The sequence below is a fragment of the Hylobates moloch genome, unplaced genomic scaffold (genome assembly GCF_009828535.3).
Source record: "Hylobates moloch isolate HMO894 unplaced genomic scaffold, HMol_V3 SCAFFOLD_4, whole genome shotgun sequence".
Lineage (NCBI taxonomy): Eukaryota > Metazoa > Chordata > Mammalia > Primates > Hylobatidae > Hylobates > Hylobates moloch.
In genome coordinates, this window is record NW_026652279.1 from 94,622,129 (window position 1) to 94,648,474 (window position 26,346).

Genomic DNA, 26,346 nt, shown 5'->3' on the forward strand with positions numbered 1-26,346 from the left:
CGCCTATATTTCTCTTTGCTGCTCTGATGCCATCCATAAACTTAGTAAGATTTCAAATTAAAACTTGAAATTGAGTGCTCCATTTTGTTTTAAATTGTAATTAAGGCCGTCGTTTTATGAAGCCAAAATCTTTTAAACATGACAAGTACATATTTACCAGATATACAGAAAATCCTTTTAATGTTATGGTTTTAATTATTTTACACCTTTTTATTCCTAATTGTAAAAAGTACAGGAGTTACATGAGGCAAACACACTAAAAAGGCCAGGTACCAATCCAATAAGCAGAAATTAATTAGACCAGAGACCTTGGCAGGTTCTGAGACCTGGAGTAGATATCCAGAATGATTCATCTGTCTGTTCCAGCTATTGTATCTAAGCCCCTCTTTGTAGTCATTTTGTCTTGGTGAAGCAAGGTGTTGGATTCAAGTTACATACATTACCTGACTATTCACAAAAACCTGCAGCTTCCTACCTGGTAAATCACTTGATTGGATTTTTATTTGCACATTTTTATAATAATTTTTTTTATTCTTAGGGTATATAATAGGAAATAGGAAAAATAGGAGGAGACACATATGTCTTTTCCACTCAACATGTAAAAAGTATTTGCACTTGGATTATTGCATTTGATTGCACTCTCCAAAATTCACATAGATATTAAAAATGATTTCTACTTGTTATTTTCTATGATGTGTGTTCACAATATCAGAAGTCGTCGTACTATGTGCGTTAATCCCGTTTGCCAAAAGATTGCACTTTTCTCTGCTCATCTATGCAGTAGGCCGAGGAGAATGTTCTGCTAAGTGCTGTGCTAAGTTCTGGGATTACAAAAATGAATTAGACCATTTGATCACACCTAAGGAGTTCAGACTCTAGGTAGGAAAGACCTAAAAACAGAAAATCATTGTGAAGTATTTGCTCAATGGCTCTTTTTCCATGGGAAAAGAGGGCAAGGACTTCATTCTATGAGGACATGACTGTCTGATTCACGGCTGTCATCACCAGCACCTAATACATAGTCACACTCAGTATTTGTTAAATACATGAATACATGCTAAAATAGGGTTATATATAGAGGGAGTATGGGAGCCCCCAAAAGGGACATTTGCCTAGTTTTATGTGTAAATATCGGGCTGGAGGGTGAGGTAAGGGCGTTACTTCAGAGGTATCAGGAAAAATTCCTTAAAGATGAGAACTGAGCTGAGTTTTGGGAGACAGAGGAAATTAGGTAAAAGTGGAGTTGGGGGTTGCTTAGGAGTTCCCATATCTTGTGGCGGAACTTCAAGCAGTTTCGGAGTGCCAAGACATCAGCCTGTAAATGTAAGCAGCAGAAAGATCTGGAAGGGCTTTCTAGGCTGTTTTATATATTTCCATTTTAGTATCCATATCCATATGCTTATTTTAAACACTTGTCCATAGATCCTTACTACACTGGTAGCTCACTGATGCTAAGGACTGCATCTTGCTTGTTATCCAGTTGCCCAGCATAATAATGGGGATATGGCAGTTCCTCAAAAGTTAATGCAGAAATGAAAGAACAAACGGAAGAATGACAAGTAACGGCATTGTGAGCACTCTCCAGTGATGAAGTCATCTGGATGGCAGGGATGTCAGGAAAGGGGACTATACCAGGTTAGACAGAGACCCACTCAGCATCTTAACTAATGGTGAGGTAAGTTTAGTAAGCCTCACATCTCAGAAATAAAATCAGACAGGAATGTTGGGAGTTTTAAACTGCTTTCCTAGCGGGAAGGTGAAAAAACACAAATATAGTGGGGTGCGGTGCCTCATGCCTGTAATCCCATTTTGCTGAGGTAAGAGGATTGCTTGAGGCCGAGTACGAAACCAGCCTGGGCAACATAGCAAGACCCCCGTCTCTACAAAAGAAAAAATGTGAAATTAGTGGCAAGCCCCTGTAGTTCCAGCTACTGGGATGAGGAGGGAGGATCGCTGGAGGCTGCAGTGAGCTACGATCGCTCCACTGCACTCCAGTCTGGGCGACAGGGTGAGACCTTGTCTCAAATAGAGATAGATAGACAGACTTCAGAATTTATTAGGGTTTGTAATTTCTAGGTTCCAACGCACAGCAAGGGAAAAGGCCTGGCTGGGTAGTACGTTACTCCCGGAAGTAAAGAGACGCATACACCGTTGGGTGCACTTTATAGTCTGGCTGGCAAACAAGCGACACCGACGCGCAGAGTTAAGTGCCGGGACTTCCCAAGCCTGGAAAGCAGACTGTGTCTCTGCGACTATGCGGCTGCCACAAGCGCTGAGCGGCCGGGCATTTGGCCTCGAGGAGGAGGCACTGTAAGAGCGGCGCAAGAGGGCGGAACGCGGGACGCAGGCACCCTAGCTCCCTACGGACGCAGTTTTCAGTCGCACGGGCGAGCTCCGGGCCGGCTGCGGAGCGACTCCCCTCCGCCGAGCGGGCGGCCTGGCTGTCGGGAAGGAAGGGCTGGGGCCTGCCGTTCCTCCTCCGGAGTATCCCCTCCAGCTGGACGACCCCACGCTGCAGCACGGGCTTCCTACTTCTCTCCTCAGTGGCCAATTCGAGGGCACAGCGGGCTCCGGAGGCGCGGCGGCAAGCCTATCCTGCCTCCCAACCACAGCCTCCAGCACCGGAGAGAACGGCCGCCCACGGCACACGTTTTCCGGGCAGGAGGCGAAGGCCCAGGACCTGGAGAGGTGAGCTCGAGGGAAAGCTCTAGGTCCCACCACTACTTCCTGGAGACGCCGGGGAAAGCCGGCCATCCTTTGAGCCACCCATCTCTTCTCCGATTGGTTAACTGCCGTCTTATTGCGCTCCGCTGGCTGGTGATTGGTTGGGATGCACCGTCTATCACCTGCTTCCTTGTGGGAATCTAGGTCTCTAAGGGAAGCGTTACTTGAGGCTCGGTTGGGAAGAGGTTGGTTGGGCCCCTTGAGCCCACTTTGTTTATCGTAGTGGGGATCGTCCCCCGGCGCGAGCTTCCGTCTCAACGGCCGGGAAAGAAACCAGTAGCGGGACGGAGGGCGGGGGTGGCAAGAAAGTCAAGGTTTAGAAGTAAGCCGGAGACGCCTAACCCTGGTAACATCCGAATGGGAACGGGATAGGAAGGAAGGCCTTTGAGAGAGGAGGCGTAAACCCAGGAGCAGTGACAGTGTAGGACTAAAGGCCTAAGTTTGTTGCGGAAGGTAGGGGCCTTGCGGGAGGTTTTCGTGACCTAATTGTATGGGGATCTAATTTTCTAGATGTGTCTAACAAAATCCACTGGAGAATTTGCTTTGGCTTTGCAGCAGAGTGGGGAGACTACCGCCCGTTCCTGGCCTTCAAAAAGACAGTTTATTGAATTATTCAACTCTCTTTTATTGCTTCAGATGGACAGCTCTCAAAAAAGGCACAAACAATTGAAGGATGGATACCATGGCATATGTTAAAAGCATGTTGAAAGGAAAATAAGGTATTCGCTTTGTTTTCATTGTGATTAATTGTATAAGAAAATTACCTTTAAGGAGAAGCTCTTAAGTTTTAAATAATATTAGGGTAGCTTGATTTTATGATAGGCTTTAACTTGTAAAATTATTTATTACAAAAATCCTGTTATTGCTGTACCTACGAAATATGCTCTTTGCTAATTATGGTCTTAATCTGAAGATAGAAATCTTGAGTTTTTAGTAGTGTTAATTCGTATTTGAGTGGATAATGTTACTAGGTCATTTGTTCAAAATGACATAATAAAATAACCACAGTGAAAAAAATCTTTGAATTTGTAATTTAGTTTTACATGTGAAATTGAATAGTTGCTTACTCCTACAGTATTTTAGACTTGTAGGCTAATTTCACCTTATATTTAAAGCAGCTTGCTTATTAAACACCTAGTGTATTTCGAGAGGCAGAGTTGCACAGTTGCTTCACTGGTAGCCTAGCCATTTGAGCCTCCAGCCTCTACTGAGTCAGGTGCTGTATTACTCATACCCTTTAGTGACATGCCAGAAATTGTCGAGAAATAGTTTATTTCGTCTGCAGAACACCCAAGTTAGCTCTTAACAGCAGACCTGGTCCTACTCTGGAAAACTCTAATCAAGGATTGGGGATGAGATTTGGGCATCTGGATTTTTAAAAATATCCTTAAGTGAGTCTGAGAACCATTGCATTAGTGTGACTTAGTGAATAGATGTATTTAAGAAATTCTAAAATATTTATGAAACAAACATCTTTCTCTCTTGATTTCCTTGTAATTTAAAAGTGAGCTTCTCAGGAGTGGCATTTAAATATAATCCAAAAATAGTGTTTTCTTAGGCAAAGTCAGGAAGTTTCACTGGCATTCTGAAACTCCTGGGACTAACCATTCCAGGCTTAAGGATGAGGCTTGATATGGGGAGATACAAAGTGCTCTGATGCACTTTCACAATCCTTGAGCCATACATGATGTCTTGTTTCCTGTTGGGTTTCAAAGTCTTCCTGGTAGGCTTTAATAAGAGACCACCTCCCAGTCTGTTCAGTAGATATTAATTAGGCTAAATGATTTTCACTTCAACAAAGTGCAGTGGGAGATAATATTATATTCATGAGCCTTATTTTGGAAAGAATACCTTGCTGAAAACAAATGTAAATTGTATCATCCCAGTATCCCTTTGCTCATTAAGTGAAGAATGTGCATAATTCAAGCCTAAAATTTGTACTTAATGTGAAGTACCCAGATACTGAAACATAAATGAGGACTTCTGGATCAACTTTTCCAGATCATCAACATGGTCAAAAATGAGATAATCACTATGGTATTCAGGCATGAGCATTGTGTGGTAAACCCAAATCCAGTCTGACTTAATGGCTTTAGGCAAAGAAGTAGCGCCAATTGTGTTGTATTTCCTAGAAGCTGCTTTTCATTTTATATGTAAGGTTCTCACTGCAAGATTTGGCAAATACAGTATTTGGGTAGGGGACAACATTTAAAAATTAAGAAAAACTGCAAGTTAAAAATACAAAGCCAAATGTGGTCCATGACTTAACACCTTGAATGTTGTTTATATTGTTTGAACAGAAAGCCAGGAATCTCAGGATGAATCAGTCTAGATTGAGATCAGATGGTGGCAGTGAAGAAACCTTATCTCAAGACCATAATCATCATGAAAATGAGAGAAGATGGCAGCAAGAGCGTCTCCACAGAGAAGAGGCCTATTATCAGTTTATTAATGAACTCAATGATGAAGATTATCGGCTTATGAGAGACCATAATCTTTTAGGCACCCCTGGTAAGAGATGGGTAAAAGAGGAAACACCCTTTTTTCATCATTAGATGGAAGGATTTCAAGATAAGGAGAATTGGTATTCTTTTTCCCTGCTTCTCTTTATGAAAATATAGTATATTGTTTTTGTGAGTTTAAGAACTTTTTAGTATAATAAAGTAGAAAATCACTGGCTTCTGTATTTTATAAGGTGAAAATAGGGGACATGGAGCACTATTATACAAATGCCAAACTAAGAAACAGGTTAATGTACATAATGGTGTTAAGTATTTACATATATGGTCCTATTTGTAATTTTTATACAAATAAAATATGACTTAAAACTCAATTTGAACTCATTTGGGGTATTATAATTTATTTATTCAGTTGAATTAATAACTCCCCCCAAAGCCCAATGTGTTCCATAAAGTTTTTACAAATGAACTAATGGAAATTTGTATGTTTATATATTGTGTGTTTGTATATTGATGACCCATATAATGAAGTATTGGGAATAAAATTCAAGTAAATATTTGAAGTTTTCTCTATAAATGCTCCCTTAATTTCTTTTTAACTGACAAAAATCCACAGTTATAGCTTAGAGATTCCTAAGTGTATCAACTGGCAGCACTTTACCAACTATTCAAATTAAATCTTATTTTAATAATTTTTAATAAAAGATTAATAAATGAAGCACAACTGAATTGATGCACATTTGTACCAGTTGAATATTTTTAACTGTCTTCAATTTACAGAACATATGAAAGTAATAAGACATTTGTCTTCTATAGGTTACTAAAGATTAGTCTTACCCTTCATGAGGTCTCATAAAACTTAATTAAGAATTCTTAAATGAGCAGTTTTTCATTGTTTTAGGAGAAATAACATCAGAAGAACTGCAACAGCGGTTAGATGGCGTCAAGGAACAACTAGCATCTCAGCCTGACTTGAGAGATGGAACGAATTACAGAGGTACTGTGGAGTCCTTTCCATAAGGAATAGGCTTGATTGGAGCACTTGCGGAAATGAAATTCTTAGACCTTGTATAGTATGTTTGTCTTCAATTTTTTCCAGTTTTAATGTGATACTCATTCAGATAATATGTATATAAGTAGTAAAGCAGTATTGTTAAGCAGTATAGGACAGAGGAATGAATGCAAAGATGTCTTAAACACACAGATTGCCTTCAGAGAGCTTTATGTAATAATATACAATTAATTCCCAGCATGCTTCTTTTTAATCTTGGAATGTACACATTACTTTTTCTAAAGTAGTATTACTCAGCTTCTAAAAATTTATATACAGAATCGTGTAGAAAGACTGAGTTGGGAAACCTGTTTTTGTTCTTTGTTCTGTTTGATGGTTTACATATAAAAAGTTCTTATAAAGAAAGTACTGTAAAAGAACTTCAAACTAAATGAAGTATGTAGAGTTAGAAGGAAAAGCCACTTTTGTGTTCCTCTTAACCAGTTCTACTTCCCTCCTCAGAGGTATTTTTTAGTAGTTTCACATATTCTATCAAAATCATTGTATTAGTTACCATGAAGTCTATATAAAAACCTCAAAATGCAATGGCTCAATAAGCTAGAAGTTTCTTACTTACGTTAACAGTCCAGGGAAGGAAATCCTCTTGGAACCCACTCAGCTAACAGAATGGTTCTACAACTGTGCTGTTCAGTACAGTAGCTGCTAGCCACATGTGACTATTTAAATGGAAATTAATTAAAATTAAATAAAATTTAAAATTTAGCTCGTCATTCATACTAGCCACATTCAGGTGCTTAATAGTCACATTTAGCTAGTGGCTTCTGTATTGGACAGCACAAATACAGAACATACTCATTACTTCAGAAAGTTTTATGGGGCATCACTGCTCCAGGGTACCATTTGTATGATCAAGGTAAGTCGCAACTATATCTAGGTTCTAGCTGGTGGAAGGAGGTCCACGCACTAGCCTGAGAGTAGGATGTATCGCTTACTCTCCCATTCCATTCATGAGAACTTAGTCTCATGGCCACACCTAACTGCCAGGCTGTCCACGAGCCAATTTCCGATGCTTTTACAATGGAAGAAGAGTAGGGTAGCTTTGAGTAGGTACTTGGCAAACTCTTTCACATGCACCATCATCACTACACTTAATCAAATGTTAATCAAAGAAGGAAGTAGCATTTAAAATAATTCATGTTCACCTGCCTTTTACTCATTCTTTTTCCAAACAAATGGGAAGTAGACATTAACACATTTTATTCTTTGTGTTTAGATATGTAAGTTGTACTATATAGATGCAATAATTAATACTGATGTTTTGAATATGTTTGGAAAATGTACTCATCAAATATAAAATAGCTCATCATCTCTGGAGTTTGGCTCAGTTGCTGTTTATTTTATTGGCATCAACAGCTGATTAATAGCTTCAATTTCAGCATTTAAAAAAGTCTTATGAGAGAGATTGCAGGAATGAAATGAAATCAGAATGATGTCATATAATAGCTATTTTATTTATTTATTTATTTATTTTTTGAGATGGAGTCTCGCTGTGTCACCCAGGATGTAGTACAGTGGCACAATCTTGGCTCACTGCAACCTCTGCCTCCTGGGTTCAAGCAACTCTCCTGCCTCAGCCTCCTGAGTAGCTGGGATTACAGGCGCACGCCACCATGCCTGGCTAATTTCTTTGTATTTTTAGTAGAGACGGGTTTGTACCATGTCAGTCAGGCTGGTCTTGAACTCCTGACTTCGTGATCCACCTGCCTCGGCCTCCCAAAGTGCTGGGATTACAGGTGTGAGCCACCGCACCCGGCCTATAATAGCTATTTTTGAGTAGAACAAACTTTAAAGTTGAAGTTTGTGTAGTTAATGTGTTGATGCTTTTTATTAAGTTTTGTACTTTATATAATCTCTATTGGTTATAAATGGAAAATTTAAGCTTGGCACAGTGGCAGTATCTTAGTCAAAGAAGTTTATTGGTGACACATTTATTTCTAAATTGATTAATTGAGCGATATGAAGTGAAAGTCTGATTTATACCAGATACTGCTGTAGAGGCTGGAGATATAACAGTGACTAAAACTACAAAAATCTTTGTTTTCCTGGAGCTTACATTCTAAATGAATAGAAAATGTATTTTATTATGTATAACAGCTAACATTTATGGGGTGGCTTTTTATGTGCCAGATATTATGCTAATTATGTTATATATAGCATCTTATTTTATCCTCAGGATAACCCTATGAGATTGATTCTATTATTATCTCCAATTTATAGACAAGGATCAGCCATAGAGACCTTAAGTAACTTGCCTGGTTTCTCAGCTTCACACAAAGACAAGTACCGTAATGTGGTTTTAATGTTATATTCAGAAACTCACATTTCTTGATGTGTACATTTTTGGCAGCACCTGAGAAATAGGAAAAATTTCTAAGATTACAGAAATACCTAGTTGCAAAAATGACTGAGTTGGCTTTTCCAGAAAGATTCCACAAATACAGGACAAATTTTACATAAAGTTTGTCTTTGTATTTTATTGATATTACTATATTGATAAAGCAATTTAAATGTAAAATTTTGGTAGTGGATATATTTCTCATTTGCCTTAGTATTTTGCTAGTAATGGGCAGATAGAAAGTAAGAATGAGGATTTCTCCATAGCGTTGCATAAATAGTATTTACTATTTATTACATATTATTTACTATGCAAATAGTAATTTAATTTTTATAATATGCTTATAGTAGATATAATTTTCTTTTAGAAAGTTGTCTTTTTGCCATCTTTCATTCATTAAAATCCACAGATGTTCTTTAATTTATTACAAACTTTGTTTTTCTTACAAATTTTCAATAAAGCTGTAAGGTGTGTCTTAGGAATTGATCTTAAGTTGATTTGCTTTGCTTTCTAGACTCAGAAGTCCCTAGAGAGAGTTCACATGAAGATTCTCTTCTAGAATGGTTGAACACCTTTCGGCGCACAGGAAATGCAACTCGAAGCGGACAAAATGGGAACCAAACTTGGAGAGCTGTGAGTCGAACAAACCCGAACAGTGGAGAGTTTCGGTTTAGTTTGGAAATCCACGTAAATCATGAAAATAGAGGATTTGAAATTCATGGAGAAGATTATACAGACATTCCACTTTCAGATAGTAACAGAGATCATACTGCAAATAGGCAACAAAGGTCAACTAGTCCTGTGGCTAGGCGAACAAGAAGCCAAACCTCAGTGAATTTCAATGGTAGTAGTGCCAACATTCCAAGGACTAGGCTTGCTTCAAGGGGGCAAAATCCAGCTGAAGGATCTTTGTCAACATTGGGAAGGTTAAGAAATGGAATTGGGGGAGCAGCTGGCATTCCTCGAGCTAACGCTTCACGCACTAATTTCAGTAGTCACACAAACCAATCAGGTGGTAGTGAACTCAGGCAAAGGGAGGGGCAACGGTTTGGAGCAGCACATGTTTGGGAAAATGGGGCTAGAAGTAATGTTACAGTGAGAAATACAAACCAAAGATTAGAGCCAATAAGATTACAATCCACTTTCAATAGTCGAAGCCGTTCACCAATTCAGAGACAGAGTGGCACTGTTTATCATAATTCCCAAAGGGAAAGTAGACCAGTACAGCAAACCACTAGAAGATCTGTTAGGAGGACAGGTAGAACTCGAGTCCTTTTAGAGCAAGGTAGAGAACGAGAACGCAGAGGTACTGCATATAGCCCATTCTCTAATTCAAGGCTTGTGTCAAGAATAACAGTAGAAGAAGGAGAAGAATCTAGCAGATCCTCAACTGCTGTACGGCGACATCCAACAATCACACTGGACCTTCAAGTGAGAAGGATCCGTCCTGGAGAAAATAGAGATCGGGATAGTATTGCAAATAGAACTCGATCCAGAGTAGGGCTAGCAGAAAATACAGTCACTATTGAAAGCAATAGTGGGGGCTTTCGCCGAACCATTTCTCGTTTAGAGCGGTCAGGTATTCGAACCTATATTAGTACCATAACAGTTCCTCTTCGTAGGATTTCTGAGAATGAGCTTGTTGAGCCATCATCAGTGGCTCTTCGGTCAATTTTAAGGCAGATCATGACTGGGTTTGGAGAACTGAGTTCTCTAATGGAGGCTGATTCTGAGTCAGAGCTTCAGAGAAATGGCCAGCATTTACCAGAGATGCACTCAGAACTGAGTAACTTAGGTACAGTTAACAACAGGAGCCAGCACAGGGAAGGTTCCTCTCAAGACAGGCAGGCCCAAGGAGACAGCACTGAAATGCGTGGTGAAAATGAGACCACCCAGCCTCATACTCGAAACAGTGACAATAGGGGTGGCAGGCAGTTGCGAAATTCAAACAATTTAGTTGAAACTGGAACACTACCTATTCTTCGCCTTGCTCACTTTTTTTTACTAAATGAAGGTGATGATGATGATCAAATACGTGGTTTAACCAAAGAGCAGATTGACAATCTTTCCACCCGGCACTATGAGCATAACAGTATTGATAGTGAACTAGGTAAAATCTGTAGTGTTTGTATCAGTGACTACGTAACTGGAAACAAGCTCAGGCAATTACCTTGCATGCATGAATTTCACATTCATTGTATTGACCGATGGCTCTCAGAGAATTGCACTTGTCCGATCTGTCGGCAGCCTGTTTTAGGGTCCAACATAGCAAACAATGGGTAAAGTGATCGGATCTACTCAAATACTGTTTTTTAGTAGAACTGAATGTTCAAGCATTGTTTTGCTGAGTTATTTGTGATTAGCTAACCAGGATGAAAAGTAACAGATTATATATAGTTTGAACTATTTTTTGTGTGCTTTTTTAAACTTGTTAAAAAGAAATTTATATAAAATTTAAAATACAAATGTTAAATTATCCAGAAATACAGAATAGTTAATATTGCTAGAACCAAATAACCTCTAAAATGTTTTTATTTTGGTAATTTTGTCATGCTAAGCACTTTTGTATCTGCACAATTCAGTAGGTTAAGAATCAATCTTCTTTTTCTTAATAGTACAGCAGACTTTAGTTTCAAGTTTCATAGGCTTAGTACTTATGTCTAGACATTTGTGTCTAAATAAGCTTTTCATTAACTTTTTATTTTAAGGACAGTATCTTTTCATGAAAGAGTATTTGGCTGAATGTTTGCTATATATATGTTACTTGAAATGTTAAATTTAATATGCAGCATACCATAGGTGTATATATAGGTATATAATTTTAAGGTTAAAATATTCAGTCTACAAGTTTGGTTCTTATTTAAGCTTTTGGCTAATACTGCATATGGCACAATGTTTAATATTGGCAAGATCATCTCAGAGAAAGGGGATTCAGATATAATTTTAAAGTAGAGATAATTTACTGAAGCGTCTCTGACAATCTAACTTATTAGACAGCAAGCAATATATAATACTGAAAAGGTATTCAGAAATGGAAAATTTAGATCATATAGGTTATTTAACTTGTATTCAGCCTTTTTGTAACTTTTTTGAAAGTGCAAACAATTCTTTGGATTATTAAATAAGGTATACAGTATGCATGGTTTCTCAAATTTAGTTTTAAAATCTAAAAGTCTATAAAGAATCAGATGCATAGATAATCAGTTCACTTGGAGGCTAAAAATATCCAATGATTAAAACAAACCTTTAAGAGAATGTAGAGTTTATATAAACACAAAGTATGCATTGAAGATCTGTTTCTACCAATAAACATTAAAACAAAGACTGTATGTGAACTATTTTTTTCTGTTGTTCCACTGTGGTTTATTCACCCCCCACTAATATTTCATACTAGATGCCAGGCAGTGTTATGGGATAGAGTATTTCCCAGATGACAGACAAAAGTCCCTGGCTTCATGGAAAAGACATATTTGCTCTTAGAAACTGAAAATCAATTGATAAAGTGAATTATTATTCTTACTTTCATATTTGCTTATTAATATATGACAGGGTTTTCTTGTGGTGATACTGCTTGGGCAAAATCACAAGAACAGTACTTAGGCCAGATTCTGTGAGATTTAGAAATATCTCCACATTTAATTTTCCTTTCTGACTGGTGACTATGTTCAATTCATTAGGTTAGATGCATGCCCAGGAATGTTAAGGAGTGCATTTAACACATGGAGTAAAAGGTTTTCATAAAAGTTGTGACTTTTTTTGGAGTAAATTATTTATGTAGGTCAGTTTGAGGATCTAAGACTGGGAAGGTTGATTTCAATCAGATTTGAAGGCTTTTCATAGCAAACTAAGGACTTTTTATCTTACCTTATAGAGATGTTAGATGTCTCTTGATTTTAGTGGCAGAGGGTAAGACCATTTTTCATGGACCAGGAGGATGGGTCTACTACAGCATATAGAACACAATGGAATGGAGAGAGATGGGAAGCAAAGAAACCAATAAGAGAACTATTGTGATAAAAGACATCATTACTTTTATTACCAGTTGTCATCACTTATCTAACCTAGAACAGTGGCAATGAAACTGAAAGGGAAGAGAAGGGCGTAAAAATGTTGGTTTTTTAAAAAAGACGTTGTTTGGTCTCTAGTTCAGTATGAAGAGGTGGAAGAGAGAATCACCTAGGTGGAGGAGGGAGAGCTAGCACAAATTAGTTACAAGGTATGCCAATTTAAACATCTTGAACATAGCTTAATTCATACCTCTCACTTATTTTAGTGTTACAATTTGCCCCCAGTATGAGGAGAGACTAAATCCAGCTTTTTAAAAGTTTTTTTATTTTGTTTGAGACAGAGTCTCACTCTGTTGCCCAGGCTTGAGTGCAGTGGCGGGATCTTGGCTCACTGCAACCTCCATCTCCCGGGTTCAAGCAATTCTCCTGCCTCAGCCTCCAGAGTAGCAGGGATTACAGATGTGCGCCACCACGCCCAGCTCATTTTTTGTATTTTTAGTAGAGACCAGGTTTCACCATGTTGGCCAGGCTGGTCTGGAACTCCTGACCTCATGATCCGCCCACCTTGGCCTCCCAAAGTGCTGGGATTACAGGCATGAGCCACCACGCCTAGCACGTTTATTTCTCATAAGGGATATTCCTCAGGAAGTTCTACCTCCCTGGGCCTGATGCAGTAGGAAAATTAGGAGGAGGACAAAGGAAGGGGGGAATGAAAAAAGTAAGGATACAGAAAAAATAAAGGCATATTGATTCTTTGACTTGGTCCTTTGCAAGACATGATAATGTTACCAGCATGGAAAGAAATCCCGTATAGGCATTTGAAACAGAAGTAGATAGATTGTGTTTTGTATGGAAAATTCCCTGAAAGCAGCAGTACAGCTTAATGAATTTTGTAAATTGATAACCCAGTTGGGAATAAAAAAGGATATTCTTTAATATTTTCATTCATTTCCCAATAAACAAGGCTGATGACAAATACAAAGGCCCATTAATCTATTTATAGCTTCTATTTAGCAATGATTATACCCTTTGTGGTTCCAATATAGAGAAGAACAAATAGTTAGAAATTCTTCATTTGAATATTATGTTCCATGTCAGGTCCGTAGAGCTTGTGCTTTATAGTGTGGCTGTCTGGCAAACTTTTATTTCTAGATTGCCAGCTTCCAGCTGCCCTCTCACATAGTTACATCCTTCTACCCTGTTTTCTCCTTTCCTAGATTTTTTTAGTTTCAGCCAGCATTATGACCCTTACTTAATTATCACTCTTATGAGGTTATTTTCCTTTCAGTATTTAACATGAATTCATAATTTAAACCTCTGGAGCTCTCCTTTAAGTATTTTTGCTACCTAACTTAGTAATTGGCAGAGTTTAGGGAGTCAATCCCATGGCTATTTGCCTCCAAAGCTCCTGCTTTTCCTGCTTTGCTGCATTCTGGAGAAGTAAAAATGCCTTGGGAAGTTTTCAGTCTAATTTAATTCCTCCTAAAGATATTTTTCTAATTTTACAACTTTGTTCTATCATATGTCTGATTACCCTAATTTCCATATGCAAATACATCCTTCTGTCTTCATGAATGGAGGAGAAGGGTTGCCCCTAAAAGATATAACAGAATCTGTATTATAAAGATGAATCCAGGAAAGAGATGAATGAGGCATCTGAAGATGCTGCATTAAGGGCCAGAGTTGACAAGCTCAGTCTGAGGCATGTTCATGTATATTACTCCCAGACAAGAACATCTAATGTACTTTTAATCTTCCTGCATCTCTCCATTGGAATCATCTGTGGCCAGGGGAGGAGAAACTAGAAACAGCACTTTACGTGAAAGCCAGGGTAGTTAATTTCCTTTGCAGTAGTAGGTGGCTCACTTGGGGTCTCTCCCTCAGTCCTGTGCAACACTGGAAATCACAGAGCTGGCGTATCTGTATTAGGAGATGATTTCCCAGGAAGCCAGATTCATCTATCATTGGCAACATCATCCCACGTTTCAAAAGACATGATGATGGCTGTCAGTGGTGATTTTTTCTTTAGTCTCTAGAGACAGATTGTGAGTTATTTTCAGTGAGTATGAGTGTGTTAGTCCCCGAATATATTTGCCCTTTTGATCATTGGAGATCCATAATTTCAGCAAGTTTTGTTTAAGTATTAAATCTCTGAAGACTCTGAGATGGCCCCTATATATTTTTTATTCCTTTTAAAAAATAACTTCACATTTCTTCTGGAAAATAATGACTTCCAGACATATTTTTCCACTATTGTGTTAATGTCTCATTTGAAGATGGAGTAACTTCTTGGCTGCCCAGTATGTATATATATATATCTCACATCTTCTCACACATTTAATTGTAAAAATGCTCTACTTAATCCTAATCCAGCCACCTTCTGTGCAATTCCAAATGTGTTCACCTTCTCCCCAGTGGGTAACAATCCAAAATCACATATAGCTTCTGTACTGTGAAGTGACACAATTTAGCCCTTCGGAGTTCAGGTTTTCTGGGTAGTGTCAATTCTTCCATTAGCTTGGATCTGATCAGGTTTGTGACTTCTCACCATTCTGCAGATTATGGCGTAAATGATAAAAGTAGCTTCTCCTAACTACCCGATACAGTGAAATGGAATAAAAATCAAACCGAAAAGGGGGAAAGAAGTGCCATACATTGATTACCGGTACAGATTCTATAACACCGTATCTCGCTGAGCAAGCTTAGCAGGATGAATGATAGAAACAATGAGTCTCATGAGCATTCTCTTTGTTGCCTCACTTCTCTGGATGTAGAATAAATTGTTGGAACCACCTTCAGAAAAGGCACTGAGGGAGGATTTCTACTGGTGCTTGTGGTGATGGCAGGCAGGTGTTTGAGGAGATGCTAGTGAATGGCTTTGATCTTGGCACTTCAATGTTGGGGCTTGGTTCAGGGGCTACCATAATGCTGGACGGTCACAGGTCTCTGTACAACAGGCTAGGGACTTTTTGACAAACACTTTCCTTAAAACTGTACCTAGTTTCTTAACAATTCTATTTAGGATCTTGTATCCGATGATGCCAGAAATCTTGTACTGTTTCTCAATTTGCTAAAGGAATAGCCATGGTCCTCACAGCCTTTAGGTCTTTTGTTTGTTTGTTTGTTCTTTTTTAACATTTTGTCAAGAGGATCTTTCTATGACTCTAAGTCTTAGCCACATAGAGTTTGCCTCTGGAATACTTAGGATTCTTTCTTTAATCTTCCCTTGAATGTCACCCTTGTCCTTTCATTGCATTTCAGACCAGTGCATTTTACGATAGAGGAAGGCATCTTCATTTTTGTCTGTAGGATCGAGCAGCATGACCTTCTTTACTCCAACCAATTGGGATCAGATTATGTGACCAGTCCATTGCAACCGTGTAGCTTGGGAGGGGTCCACTTATGGTTTTATTCCCAGCACTGAATGACGAGGTGTTCCTAATAAATCTCTGTGTTGGGGGGTCTCCAAGACCACATCAAAATTTAGTGATTCACTGAACGAACTCATAGGAATCTGCATACAGTTATGTTCACAGCTAAGATTTATTACAGGGAAAAGACATAAGCACAGTCAGCAAAGGAGAAAGGCACATGGGACAAAGTCCAGAGAAATCCAGGTAAGCTTCCAAGAGTCCTGCTCCAGCAGTTACACAAGACACACTTAATTCATCCAGCATCAACTTGTGGCTACATGAGAGAAGTGTTGTCTACCAGAAAAGCTTGTGACAGACTCAATGCCCAAAGTTTTATTGGGGGCTGGTCATGCAGGCACCCTCTGCCTAGCACATACCAAAATTCCAGACTCCCAGGAGGAAAGCGGGTGTTCAGCGTAAACTATATTGTTTGCACAAACAGTTTAGGCACAGTGGTTCATCCTTCTCAGGGAATAGTGAGAATATTCCCCCAATCCAGTTCCTAGCTGCCAGCTAAGAGCCAGCCTTGCAAACAGGCCTTTCTAGGGCCAGCCTGAGGCCTACCGTGTAAATTCTTTTCTGCACACACCTAAATCTTCCTCTCCATTCCAGCACATTCTCCTAAATTCTAGGACCACATTTGTGATCGCCTTAGTTAATGTCTACTAGGTTGTCCCTTTGGAACCTCAAATTCAGCATATTTGGACTGGAAGTAATCATCTTCCCCACAACAGTTTCTTGTCATCTTTTTCCTAGCACAGCCAATGCCTCTACTATGCACCAGTTCAAGCAAGGCAGAAGAGTCTGCTCTGCATCCGTGTGGAGGCCAGGTGGGACTGCCTTAGCTGGCATGGGTCCAAGGGGCCAGAATGGGTAGCAGGAGTGCCCCGTATTCACGGCACTGGTGTAGTCAAGGGTCAAGTTTGAAACTGTGACCAAGACACTGATAAGCCTTATAGGTTGAGAACTCAGTTTAAATAGGATGTTGTCAGAACAGGAGGGCTTGGAGATGAGGCCAAAAGGTCAGACCAGCAGTTTCCCATATCTGAGCTGGCCGGCTGCTTTGATGTGGTGTGTGTTTGATGGCTAGTCAAGCACTAAAGGGCTAAGAAGGGAACAAATAGGAACCCAGACTTCTTCCTCATTCCTCCTACCCAATGAATCAACCTGCATCCTTTGGAATATTTGTTATTTTCATTTTTATTGTCTTAGTTAGGGTTGTCACTATTTCTCACATAGATTCTTGCCATCATCTCTCAAGTAGTCTCATATTCTGTTTCCAATTATTCCAGTGTAATTTTTCTACAAGCCTCATTTCGACTTGTCACTCCTCAGCTGTCCCTGTTAATTTCCTACTGTTCTTAGAATAGCACACAAGATTCTTCATATTTTGGCCTCTGCCCACCTTTTCCAATCTCATTTTTACCATTTAGGATCCCTCGCAGGGTGTCTCATCTTGCTTTCACACTTCTAAAGTTTTGCCCATGCTGTTCTCTCTTCCTAAAGTGGCCTTTCCCCTCTTGCCTCTCTGGTTAATTCCTGCTTGTCCTTTAACTGTCACCTCAGGTGTCACTCCTGCAAGTCCTAATCTTGCCCTCCTCCTCTCCAGGGCCAACCTATCCATTAGCCTCAGTAGGCACAATGCCTACTGAGGGTCTAGGATACTTTCAAGGTCCCATGAAAATGTTTTAATTTCTTTTAAAACCAGTCACATACCAAGAGAGAATATAATCCAACCTGGATTGTATTTATACCAACACAATTGTAAAATACAATTTTTATTTTTATTTTTTTTAAGGAGGAAGGGGCCCATGAAGGGAAAAGTGTCGAGGGCCCATGAGAGTCATAATGTGGACCTGCTCCGTTCCCCATCTATGTTCGTCTCAAAGGACTGTGAACCATTTGGTTATCCTCAGCACCTAGCATGATACCTGGTACATAGTAGGTCCCTCAGTATATATTTAATAAGCAAATGCGTAGAAGTTTCAGTATATAGTTAGATCCTGGCTTACAAATAGCTTCTACATTAAAACCTTGTTTGTAAGATTTTCTTTGAAACTCAGAACACATTTCCCATAGAAATAATATCAGATGTTTGTGGTTTGAGGCAAGAGAGGAAAGGCTCCCAGGCTAGTCCACGAAAATGTATATAACCCATATAACCCACAATGTTTCTGAAATACTATTCAAGTGCAGCCAAAAGCAGAAAAATCCAATGGTCCTGAAAGTTAACAAACAAAACAGAACAAGAGTTCTTCAACAGTTCAAGTTTACCTTGAACCCAAGTGTTTGACACTCTGCGAAGCCTGCCTTTCTCAAATTTCAAATTGCCCCATCTTCGACGGCCTGCTGCAGACACTGTCTGCTTAACCACAGTGGCTACACCAGGGTCCCAAACTCTGTCTCGTGTCACCCTGCCAGTCAGATGGTGGCTTGGGCTGTATGCTCATTGTCTTGTCTCTCACTGCATCCATCTACTTCCTCTGCTGGCTCCCCTCCCCCAACCAGCAGGGATGGGGGGTGGCGGGGGAGGGAAGGGTCCCCAGTCAAAGGGCTGGCTGGCAGGCTGTGGCTATTCTGACTGTGGGCAGAGCAAAGCGGGAGAGAAGCATGGTGGAGCAGGTTAACCTTTCACACTTTAATGCTGCATTAAGCTTAATGCTGAACTGTGTTCAGATTTTTAAAAAATTTTTTGAGACAGGGTTACTCTGTCTCTCAGGCTGGAGTGCAGTGGCACACGATCACAGCTCACTGCAGCCTCAACCTCTTGGGCTCAGGTGATCCTCTCACCTCACCTCCTGAGTAGCTGGGATTACAGGCATGTGCCACCACACTCAGCTAAATTTTGTGTTTTTTATAGAGACAGGGTTTCGACATGTCACAGGCTGGTCTCGAACTCCTGGACTCAAGCGATCCTCCTGCCTTGGCCTCCGAAAGTGCTGGGATTACAGGTGTAAGCCACTGTGCCCGGCCTTTTTATTTTATTTTTTAACAAAGAGAAAGGATTTAGTCTTAATCTTAAAGAGGGTTTATCCTGTTTGGTTGATAGTAGAGTTGTTTGTGTCTTGGGAACTGATGTTAGCAAACACCTTCCTATTCAATATATTACATGAAGCTCTTTAAACAGTTTGTTCGGTGAGAAGTGAGGATAAATACCTTCAATTAGAACTGAACAACTCTCAATTACATGAATACCATGTCAGGCATTTCTCATATTCAATTAGATGAATACCATGTCAGGCATTTCTCATATTCAATTAGATGAATCGTCATATTTCTTAGGCCCTTCTTACATGGAAATAAATTAGGAACATTTAACCTGTTATATTTAAGTGATGAGTACAGACTCATAGACTCTCAGGCCTAGGAGAAGATGGACAATCTTCTAAACACATCCTCTTTGGGCTCTCAAGAACCTGCACTTAAAGTTAATTGCCAAGCCTGCTTTTAAAGACCAAAGGAGTTACTGTTTCCCTTTTCTTTTTTCTTTTTCTTTCTTTCTTTTTTTTTTTTTTCAGATGGAGTCTCACTTTGTTGCCCAGGCTAAAGTACAGTGGTGCAATCTTGGCTCACTGCAATCTCCACCTCCCAGTTTCAAGAGATTCTCCCGTCTCAGCCTCCTGAGTAGCTGGGATTACAGGTGCCTGCCACCATGCCCAGCTAATTTTTTGTATTTTTAGTAAAGATGGGGTTTCACCATGTTGGTCAGGCTGGTCTTGAACTCCTGACCTCAGTTGATCCACCCGCCTCGGCCTTGCAAAGTGCTGAGATTACAGGCCTGAGCCATTGCACCCGGCCTTATTTCCCTTTTCTACATACTCAATATTTTGACAGTTTGGGTCTCTGAGAAGTGAACACCAAGACAGGATTATACATACAGGAAATTTATCAGGGAAACACTTGTTGACGTTAAAGGGGGAGGCAGCAGGAATAGGTGAGACCCTCCAGGCTGCATTGTGGGTCTGACATCTTCCAGAGAAGAAAGGGAAGGAAGGAGGCTGGAGCAGGAAAAGCCTCAGACTGCATTGTAGTTTGTTGTTGTTGTTTTGTTTTGTTTGTTTGAGACGGAGTCTCGCTCCGTCACCCAGGCTGGAGTGCAGTGGCACAATCTGGGCTCACTGCAAGCTCCACCTCCTGGGTTCACGCTATTCTCCTGCCTCAGCCTCCCGAGTACCTGGGATTACAGGTGCCCGCCACCACGCCTGGAAAATTTTTTTGTATTGTTAGTAGAGACGGGGTTTCACCGTGTTAGCCAGGATGGTCTCGATCTCCTGACCTCGTGATCTGCCTGCCTCGGCCTCCCAAAGTGCTGGGATTACAGGCTTGAGCCACTGTACCTGGCCTGCATTTTAGTTCTAAGAGAGCTCTCCAGGATCACAGAGGAGCCACCACTGGACAGAAATGGCCCAGTTCTAATACTGCCTTCATGCATAGTCACTGCTAGGAGCAGCCTGGGGGAAGCATGGCCTGGGCCTGAGCACCGTGGCACACCCAGTGGTGTGACAACTGGAGGTTCTCAGTCAGTCGTGCTTCTCACAGCAGGTTCTCTTAAGTGGTGCTCCTCCATGACTACCACAAATATTTAACATCCTTAGCACAATTTGGTTGTGGCTTAGCCCAAATCCTCCTTTGCTCTCCCAAACCACCTGCATCGATTATCTATTTATTGATCCCAATTGCCATCAGAGAAGCTAACACTGCTAGGGATCGTATCTTAGTTTTCTCTTCTACAGGTTAAATAACCTTACTCCACTGCTCTCCTCTGAATCCTCTTAAGGTCTGCCAAGCCTCTTTGTCAAAGCCCAGAACTGCAACCTGCACTCTGTGTGCACAGGATGCTCACGAGAGGCAATTTACAACAGTGATTAGGTACACAGACTTTGGTGACAGATGTCAGCTCATGGCCCAAATTGCCACATAATGGTTTGGAGGCCTTATGCAAGTACCTTAATTTTCTGGTCGTCTGTTTTTCCATTTGTAAAATATAAATAACAATCACACTTACCTAGTGGGGTTAAGTAAGATAATACAGGTACACACTAAAAGTCCTTGGCATGTGGTAAGGGCTTCATAAAAATCAGCATAAAATATTATTAACATTGTATCCAGTCTTGAGCTTAATTAATAAAAGGACTTTTGTTGCTGACTCATATCCAGTTTGTGGCCCATTTGCCTTAGCCTTGAGGTACTTTTGTTCATGGTTTGTTCACAGTAACTGCCCATGTGATATGGGTGTTTGTTTTTCCTTTCTAAATGTACCATACTATTTTTATTCTTGATCATTGACCCTCTGTCTGTCAGCTTTTCTGAAGAGTCTGTTCTTCTGGGGATCAGTTAAAAGTTTTATTTTCATTTTGTTTTGCATTTTTTAAAATTTATTTTTAGTGATACTATGAAGCAAGAGATAAGAAGCTGCCTTGTGTCATTGCTAAAATATTTCCTCTCTGAGCTTTAACAGTTAATTCTTCTTTTGGATTCATAGTGGTTCTTAGGATTTCAGGAACCTGGCATAGCCACAAAACTTTTTGATCTTTGTTTAATGAATTCTTCAGTATTTTAAAGAATAATGTGAATTTCTCAAATCATTTAATTATGATCTTAATTTGATCCTCTCCTATTGCCAATAATCTGAAAGGGAAGGGGAGGGTGTCAGCACCCCCTTGGAAATGCTAAGAATAATAACCGGCACATCATCTTAATTTTCTATCACCTTTCACTTTATCTGAAGAGATTCCATGCTCATTTTCTCATCTGATATTCAACTCAGGAGTAGGTTGGTGAGAATTACTTGTGCTTATTTTGGAACAAACGGAAATACAGAGAGATGTATTATTTGCCCAAGTCATCTGAAAGGCCACTGGAAGCACGTGAAACAGGCCTTGGTTCTCCAAGTTTACCACTGCTAGCTTCGTTTTGGCCAGACTGCCACGTATGGTAGGATAGGGCTCCACTCTCAGAATAAGGGCCTAGTGGCACAAACCTCTCTTTCTTCCATTATCCTGGGGTCTAGAACCACACACCTTCATAAGTAGCCTCTCTCTCTGTGGTCCCCATAATGAATAAGGAGTTAGTCCTTGCAGCTTCCAAGCAGATCCACAGCTGGGACATTGAGTCAGTCAACTGGCTCTCAAAGGATAAAACCAAACTTTTGGGTTGTAACATAATGGCATGTAATGGGCCTCGTTTAACCATAAGTTATTATTTTAGGAATCTGAGCCCATGTCTGCCTCTTAATTATGCTACTCTTAAGCAAAATCATTCATAGTTTTATACTCCCAGGATCAGAGTCCCATACGCAGTTGTGTGCATTTAATCCATGCTCAGTTGTCTCAGGAATTGACAAGCAATTCTTTGCATAAATAAGCCATTCCTCTAGATAGTGTCCTAATGTAGACTTGAATCAAACAAGTGCTTTATTGAGGCTGGCAGGAATCTTAAATTTGAGCTCTGCCTTCTGCAAATGGAATATTCTCACTTTTCTTACCTCCTTCCTCCCCTCCCCCAACATCCCCCACCATTTATCTTCTGCCTCTGTTATTGTTGCTTGCTCAGCATCCTTTACTCCATTCATCTGAGAGAATTACCCCTCCTCCATTCCACGTGGTTCTTGTGGGGCTGCCAATCATCAAATCGGTTTCACAGTCTTCACTAGTGTACAAATGTAACCAAATTAGTTCAAACAGCTTCTGGCTCCCATGGGTCATGTGGTAAGTGTGTTGCTAACTTTACAAGAAATCACCAAACTGTTTTCCAAAATGGTTGGACCATTTTAGGTTCCTACTAGTAAAGTATAAGACGGCTACATAATATGCTGGACTCAGTGCAAAATAAAATGTGGGGTCCATTGTTAAAAAAATGGGAAATACAAAGCTTTTTTCTTTTGCAGTCTTTTCTTGACTTGTCATGGTGTTTTTTATTTGCTATTCATGCTATTATCAGCATGAATTTTACTGCTGTTTCATCTTTATGTTATGCAAAGCCAGAGTCTCTGCTTTTAATTATTTGGGCATATACTCAGAAACAGAATTGCTGAATCATATGGTAATTCTATTTTTGATTTTTTGAAAAATAACATGATTACTTTTTACTTACTTTGAGTCTTGCTGAACTCCCACGCATTATGCCCATCAGGATTCATGCTCACAGGTCACTGCAAACACTATATCTGAATGGGGCAGCAAGAAACAGCACACATATTGTGAGTATCTCCTCTGCTCACACTATCCTCCATTGCCCTATTGGACTTTTCTTACAAAACACTAGTTCAAAGGTAAAATTATTAAGAATTTCAGGACAGGCATGGTGGCTCACACCTGTAATCCCAGCACTTTGGGAGGCCAAGGCAGGTAGATCACTTGAGGTCAAGAGTTCAAGACCAGCCTGGCCAACATGGTGAAACCTGTCTCTACTAAAAATACAAAATATTCGCCAGGTGTGGTGTTGGGCACCTGTAATCCCAGCTACACGGGAGGCTGAGGCAGGAGAATCGCTTGAACCTGGGAGGTGGAGGTCGCAGTGATCCTAGATTGCGCCATTGCACTCCAGACTGGACAAGATCAAAACTCCGCCTCAAAAAAAAAAAAAAAAGAAAAAGAAAAAAAGAATTTCAAACAGTGACAGCAGAACATTAAACCAAGTGTGGGGCTCATCTGAGCATGGCACCTGTGAAGCCAAGCCTGGGATGAGAATTCCAATTGTTCTACATTCTCCCTAACAATCAATATTGTCAGGCTTTTTGATTTTAGCTATTTGTATGGATATGAAATAGTATCTTGTTACGGTTTTAATTTGAATGTCCATAATGATTGATGATGTCAGGTATTGCCTTGGTCTGTTTAGGCTGCTATAACAGAATACCATAGATTGGGTATCTTACAAACAACAAGTATTTATTTCTCACAGTTTTGGAGGTCAGAAAGTGCAAGATTAAGGCACGGGTATATTTGGTGTCTGGTGAGGGCTTACTTTCTGGTTCATAGATGGCTGTCTTCATAAGCTTCTGGCTTCTTCATAGGTGGCTTCTTCCACAGGGTGGAAGGGGTGAGAGCTCGCTGGGATCTCTTTTATAAGGGCACTAATTCCAAATTCATGGGGGCTCCACCTTCATGGCCTAATAAACTCCCAAAGGCCCCACTTTCTAATACTATCACATTGTGGGTTAGGTTTTCAACATATGAATTTTGGAGACACACAAACATTTAACCCGTAAGAGTTATCTTTTTCTGTACTTATTTTTAAATGTATCTTCATCTGTCTCTCTCTACATATGTGTCCTTGCCCATTTTACCCCATTGGTTTATTGTATTACTATTGAGTTGTAAGAATTCTTTATGTATTAGGAGTATTATTCATTCGTAATTTATATCTACATACACATACAAATATATGTCTGTAGATATATGTTTTATCCTCTCAGTCTCTGAATTTTTATTTTCTTGATAGTATCTTCGAAGAAAAAATAGTTTGTAATCTTGATGAAGTCCAAATTATCAATGTTTTTCTTTTGTGGTCCATGCTTTTTGTGTGGTACCTAAGAATCTTCGGCTATCCCCAAATCAAAAAGACTTTCTTCAGTTTTTGTTGTTGTTGTTTTCATTTAGTTTTTTAGCTTTTACATTTATATCTATGATCCATTTTGATACAATTTTTAGTGTGGCAAGAGGCAAGAATCCAGGTAAATTTTGTTTGTTTGCATATGGATATCCATTTGTACCAGCAGCATATGTTAAAAGACTATCCTCTTCACTGAATTTCTTCAGTGAAAATTAGTTGAACATATATGTGTGGGTCTATTTCTAGGCTCCCTAGTTTGTCCCATTGTCCTATATATCAATTCTTATGTCATTCTATACTATTTTGACTGCCCTAGGTCCTTTGCATTTTCGTATACATTTAAAACTCAGCTTGTTAATGTCTATGTAAAAGAACATTGGGATTTTCAGTGGGATTGCACTGAATCTATAGATCACTTTGGTGAACTGATATCTTAACAATATTGAATCTTCTAACCTATCAACATGGTATATACCTCTATTTATTTAGGTCTTTTTAAAGTTCTCTAAGCAGTGATTTGTATTTTTAACTGTGTTTTGTACATTTTGTTAAATTTATGCCTAAGCATTTCAAGTTGTCTGAAGTTATTGTAAATGTAGTTTTTTCACACTTTCGATTTCCAACTATTTATTATTCACATATACCTATACAACTGATTTTTGTATTTTGAGCTTATATTCTCTGACCTTGTTAAATTTACTTATTTAATAGCTTTTAAAAGTATTTCTTATTATATTCTATGTATTGAGTGTCATATGCAAATCAAGATACTTTTGCTTTTTCCTTTTCAATATATATGCTTTTTTTTTTTTTAAACACTATCTAGGACCTTCATTACAGTGTTAAGTAGAAGTGGTGAGAGTGGACATCATTGCCTTGTTTCTGCTGTTAGTGGAAAACATTTAGTCTTTCACTATTAAGTATGTTAAGCTCTAGGGTTTTCATAGATACTGTGATGATTAGTTTTATGTGACAACTTGGCTGGGCCATAGCGCCCAGCTATTTGGTCAGATATTATTCTGGATGTGTCTGGGAAGGTGTTTTTTGGATGACATTAGCATTTCAATCAGTGGTTTTTGAGTAAAGCAGATTTCTTTCCATAACGTGGGCAGGCTTCATCCAATCAGTTGATGGTAGAACAAACACTGACCTCTTCTGAGCAAGAATGAATTTTGCCAGCAGACTGCCCTTGAACTACAACTGTAATTCTTTCCTGGGTGGCCTACACTGCAAGTTTTGGCTATACCAAGCTTCACAATCATACGGGCCAATTCCTTAAAATGAATATTTCTCTCTCATATATATATCTATATATACACTCATATATATATATACTCTCATATATATATACACATACACATACACACATATACTTTCATACTACACATGCATACATATTCTCACATATATACATATGTATGTATGTATTTATACACACATCCACAAATTTTGACATTTTATATTTTTAATTTTATCCAATTCAAAACATTTTCTAATTATCTTATGATTTCTTCTTTCACCTACAAATTATTTAGGATTTGTTTTACTTCCAAGATGTTATGGGGGCTTCCTGAATGCCTTATTGTTATTGATTTTGAATTCAATTCCCATATGATCAGAGAACAGACGGGGTTTCACCGTGTTAGCCAGGATGGTCTCAGTCTCCTGACCTTATGATCTGCCCGCCTCGGCCTCCCAAAGTGCTGGGATTACAGGTGTGAGCCACCGCGTCCGGCCTAATGTATTTTCAGAGATAAAGTTGGACATTAATTAAACAGGTTAA

The 26,346-nt window shown here is 39.4% G+C and overlaps 1 protein-coding gene across 7 annotated transcripts in view; it reads left to right on the forward strand.

Annotated features, from left to right (window-relative positions):
- Positions 1 to 2,549: 2,549 nt before the first annotated feature.
- RNF6 (ring finger protein 6) overlaps positions 2,550 to 26,346 on the forward strand; it is a 120,884-nt gene continuing 97,087 nt past the window's right edge. For 3 of the 7 annotated variants that reach the window (XR_009213206.1, XM_058437744.1, XM_058437743.1), the window contains exons 1-5: positions 2,550 to 2,688; positions 3,361 to 3,443; positions 5,025 to 5,235; positions 6,085 to 6,180; positions 9,105 to 9,223. Coding sequence is in view for 6 of the 7 variants with exons in the window: in XM_058437744.1 (XP_058293727.1) it covers positions 5,043 to 5,235; positions 6,085 to 6,180; positions 9,105 to 9,223 (408 nt within the window). In the remaining variant the exon portion in view is untranslated. Of the gene's footprint in view, positions 2,910 to 3,030; positions 3,178 to 3,360; positions 3,444 to 5,024; positions 5,236 to 6,084; positions 6,181 to 9,104; positions 11,918 to 26,346 lie in introns of those variants that run through there. The other 4 variants (XM_058437742.1, XM_032150611.2, XM_032150612.2 and 1 more) reach the window with 4 other exon arrangements.